Source organism: Myotis davidii, unplaced genomic scaffold, assembly GCF_000327345.1.
Source record: "Myotis davidii unplaced genomic scaffold, ASM32734v1 scaffold411, whole genome shotgun sequence".
Classification (NCBI taxonomy): domain Eukaryota; kingdom Metazoa; phylum Chordata; class Mammalia; order Chiroptera; family Vespertilionidae; genus Myotis; species Myotis davidii.
Window position 1 is genome coordinate 1 of NW_006282917.1, and position 5,000 is coordinate 5,000.

General features: G+C 35.2%; 1 protein-coding gene across 1 annotated transcript in view; it reads left to right on the forward strand.

The window, feature by feature from the left end:
• Positions 1-5: 5 nt before the first annotated feature.
• KDM6A (lysine (K)-specific demethylase 6A) overlaps positions 6-5,000 on the forward strand; it is a gene marked incomplete at its 5' end in the record, with an annotated part of 46,441 nt that continues 41,446 nt past the window's right edge. Inside the window, 4 exon segments of the mRNA XM_015561896.1 lie at positions 6-128; positions 682-777; positions 2,110-2,211; positions 2,867-3,262. Coding sequence (XP_015417382.1) covers positions 6-128; positions 682-777; positions 2,110-2,211; positions 2,867-3,262 — 717 coding nt within the window.

Consider the following 5,000-nt stretch of genomic DNA (forward strand, 5'->3'; position numbering starts at 1 on the left):
AACCTGTATTAGGCCTCAGTCAAACACCAATTTCACAGCAATCCTTGCCACTACACACGATTCCTTCTAGCCAAGTAGATGGCCTGTCCAGTCCTGCCAAGAGGAAAAGAACATCTAGTCCAACCAAGGTATATATCTTAGAGAAATAGAAAATCCTGTCAAAAAAGAAATTCCCAACTGCCCCGAACTTGTGCAGTTTGAACATCTCCTGTCCTTTATTTTAAATCTGTGGACATCAAAGAGTGAAAGGTTTTGAGTTTTTCCATCCCAAATTCTTAGTATCATATTAAAAACAGAACGTAGGGATAACTTTGCCTTCATCAAGTCATTTTATTCATCTCCCTGCCGTTAAGATTGCAACACACTTTTCATTATCACTTTCTACTGACATTGAAATAAATTTAATGTTGGACCTAGTAGACAGTGTGATATTTAGGTTAGCCATTTGGGACATAGTTTAGGGGTGGGCCTTTTTGGGTGGCTTATTAAAAAATCAATATTTTTTAAATTTGTGATTTTTCCGAATTTATTATGCATGTAAAGCTATGTTTAAAAGTTAATGTCATAACATCTTTTATATGTAAATATTCCAATCATAGTCATTTGGCCTCCATTAATCATTATTTTTAAGTCTAGATTTCACCAAATATTTTTAAGTTTCTTTTTATCAATTTTTCCCAGAATACTTCTGATAATTGGAGTAGTGGCCATGCAGTGTCACATCCTCCAGTACAGCAACCAAGTCATTCATGGTGTTTGCCACCACAGAAATTACAGGTATGTAAGACATGTTTTTGACATATTGTTTTTCTGTTAAAAAAGAGTAAAGATAGTAAGCTTTAAGTTTTTAAAGTATTCTTAAAGTTGAATAGCAGTAAACTCAACATGCACATAAATAAAATGAACTCATATTTACCAGACTAACAGATAATTCATTCTTGTTTACATTTACTTTATTGATTTCAGAGAGGCATTGATCAGCTGCCTCCTGCACGCCCCACACTGAGGATCGAGTCCACAACCCAGGCATGTGCCCTGGCTGGGAATCGAACTGTGACCTCCTGGTTCATAGGTCGATGCTCAACCACTGAGCTACTCCGGCCAGGCAACATTTACTTTTAAACAGATAATATATTCAAATGGTTTAAACTATTAATATGAACATACAGTATATAGAGTAAATTCTCTTTCAAACTCCTGGCCTTAATCATTCAGTTCCACTCCTAGCAGACAGCCAGAATGAATAGTTATCTTTCCAGAGATATGTCGTGCATACACAAGAAAATATGTATGCACCCTTCTCATATATTATCTTTTTCCTTTTTTGTACAAATGATAGAATGCTATATATATCGTTAATTATCTCTTTTACAGACATTTTCTTGTCAATGTATAGAGAGAGCTTCCTTATTTTTTATGGTTACAGCATATTTCTTTATGTAGATGTTACACTTTTATTTAAGTAGATCACTAGATTTACACAATTTGTTGTCCAACTCTTCCTATTCCAAACTGTGCTGTTTGAGTGTACTTGTCATAATGCATTTTTAAGCTTAAAGAGCTTTCTGTGTGAATACTGAAAAATACTGTGTTAGAGAGTAAAATTTTGTGCTCATTTATCTCAAGGATCACATTGCAGTAAACCCTCTTCAGATGAATGTTTATATTTTTAAACTACTTTTTAAAATTGAGATAAATTTAGTAGATAACATTATATGTCTCAGGTGAATAATGGTATAATTCGACATCTGTATGCACTACAAAGTGATCACTACCAAACATCTAGTTATCATCTTTCACCATGGATCCTCTTCACCCATTTTGACTCCCCACCCTTTCCCTTCTGGTAACTACCAGTATTCTCTGCATCTATGAGGTTCATTTGTTTTGTTTGGTTTGAATCTTTCTTTCTTTCTTAACTTTCTCAAACTTCTTAAAAGACTTCATCTTGGGGTTGATAGCTATTGGTCAGAAATTAGTGTCTTTGACTAGAAAGTGATTCTGAGTTTATCTGGTCATTTCAGGGAAAGGTTACTTAAAATAGTGAACTTGAGCTTCTTAGATATATCTTTGACTATATTCTTTTTTCTTCTTTTCTTCTTCTTCTAGCACTTGGAACAGCTCCGTGCAAATAGAAATAATTTAAATCCAGCTCAGAAACTGATGCTGGAACAGCTGGAAAGTCAGTTTGTCTTAATGCAGCAGCACCAAGTGTGTATAGCATTTTTCCCCCTAAAATTTGGTAGCATTTTGAATATTTTTATTGACCAGAACATCATTTTAGAGCATGTTCATGCCCACTTCTACTTTCTCCCAGTATTTATGGAATTTAGTAATACTAATAATACATAGGTATTTTTAGGAAAAAAGAGCTGTAAATTTAATTTTGAACACAGGACTTAGTATTTTACTTATTTACATGCTATTTTGTATGTATTCTAACGGTTTATTTATATTATTTGATATTTAACAGGCTATCTGTTCTAAACCGAAGTGGAGTTCTTTAGTGTGTGTTTAATTTTAAGGATCTGGCGTATAAATGTAGTAGAAAGAAATTTTGAGATTTTCTATTTTGTGATTGGGGAAGACACAAATTCCAGTGTCATTTTCCATAATATTCAGCTGCTTTCTTTTGTCATTACTAAAGGGATGTTTATTAAAAATAAAACTGATTTCTGCTTTTCTGAAAAAGCTATTCTAAATATGAACAAGCACAATTTTTTGTTTTTAAGGTATATATATTTCCATGTAGAGAAATAAATGTTAGGGTAAAATCAGAGATCACTTGGTTATACACCTTCATATTCTGATTCTTTCCCCTGGGGCTACACAAGCAGAATTTATTTTTTATTTGTTTTTTTGATAGGTGAGACAAACAGGAGTTGCACAGGTACGATCTACTGGAATTCCTAATGGGCCAGCAGCTGACTCATCACTGCCTACAAACTCAGTCTCTGGCCAGCAGCCACCGCTTGCTCTGACCAGAGTGCCTAGCGCCTCTCAGCCCGGAGTCCGCCCTGCCTGCCCAGGGCAGCCTTTGGCCAATGGACCCTTTTCTGCAGGCCATGCTCCCTGTAGCACATCAAGAATGCTGGGAAGTACAGACACTCTTTTGATAGGCAATAATCACATAACAGGAAGTGGAAGTAATGGAAACGTGCCTTACCCGCAGCGAAACGCACTCACTCTACCTCATAACCGCACAAACCTGACCAGCAGCGCAGAGGAGCCGTGGAAAAACCAACTATCTAACTCCACTCAGGTAATAGGACTAGCTACCTTACTGGTTTCTCACATATTGTCTTTATTTGGTTTTATGCATTTTGGCAGTAGAAGAAATAAAAGTTTGAGGAACTGGTTTTATAAGCATGTTTTAGTACTACAATGCTATTACTGCGTTGAGACTTAGTATATATGTGCATGACTATATTTTCTTTTGCATTATAAAATTTACACACACACACACACACACAATCTTAGAATGTTTCAAAGAAAAAAGAAAATAGATCATACAGTTCCCCAAAACCCCCTGTTAATTTTCAGTAGCATTGTAAGCATTTATAATGTTACTTAGTTCATTTCTGCATGTATTTGTCTACTTAAGATCTAGTGCTATGCTAGGTAGTAGGTATTAATTCTGGTAGGAGAAAAAGACAATTATTATAAGTTACTGTGAAGTATGACTTAGATGGAAAAGTGCTATCAGAGTACCTAGGAGTATTCAGAAATTAGGGAAATTGGGAGTGGAGAGAGGGCTGGTAAAGTGTACCTAGAGTATAGATTATAAGTATAGATTATTGTAGATTAAGAGGAGGGGGTGAGATATGAGGCTGAAGGAGGTAGAGAAAGTTGCCTAATTTGTCTTGGAGGCAAAATGGAGCCAGTAAAGTCTTCGAAACACAGTAATGGATTTCATGGGCATTATTTTTATCAAAGATATGTGCCGTATTTTATGCAGTAGTTCAGTTAGACATTTAATTTCTGTGTTTTTAATTTTGATGATATATGCATATAGTTTTTCCTATATTTTGGATTGTTTTCATGGAACAAGCGCTTCAAAATGTGTCAAAGAGTAAGCATTTAAAAAAAATGTTGCCAATACATATTGACAAATTACTTGTACTTTTGTCTGTTATAAGATATATTTAACTTATTGTTGGTTAGCCTTATATTATTGGTAAAACTGAGGTAAGTTCTTTCTCTAAGACTTCTAAAGTGGCTTTTGGTGGGACAATCTCTTCTAGAGTGATTAGTAATTTTATTCATTATTAAAGAAATGTTGAATACCTACTATGGCCATGTCCTATTCGAGAATCTTCAATTTGTCGACCACAAGCCTTTTGTACATGACTGAATACTAAGTAGCAGAGAGCCCAGCCTTTTCTTCATAGGCCTCTCAAGGCCAATATCCTTAAAAGTTTTATAATTTAAGTAATGCACTTGAGAAAGTTGTCTGAAAACTTGTGTTGAACTAGTTCTAGGTCAGAAGTTTCCCAAATTAGGTTGCTGCATGATCAGTATACTTGGGGATCCTGTATCTCTGGTATTAACATAATTAAAGTGGCTTTGTCAGTAATGTCTTATATAAATCTTTTCAAATATTTTTCTCAAGTTGTAATGAAAACTAGACCATTGATATACCTATATGGTATATCCACCTTTTAGCTTTGATGATAGAAGGAAATAGAGATATGTATTGATTTGGAGAATTTATTCAAAGTTACCACTTGGGATATAAAAGTAAAATTATATGAATTGTAGGTGATTGTTCAGTAAATACTCTAAAGAATTTATAGCTTAAAATACCTTGATTTGGCCCTAACCAGTTTGGCTCAGTGGATAGAGCATCGGCCTATGGACTGAAAGGTCCAAGGTTCGATTCCTGTCAAGGGCATGTATCTTGGTTGCGGGCACATCTCCAGTAGGGGGTGTGCAAGAGGCAGCTGATTGATGTTTCCCTCTCATTGATGTTTCTAACTCTCTATCCCTCTCCCTTCCTC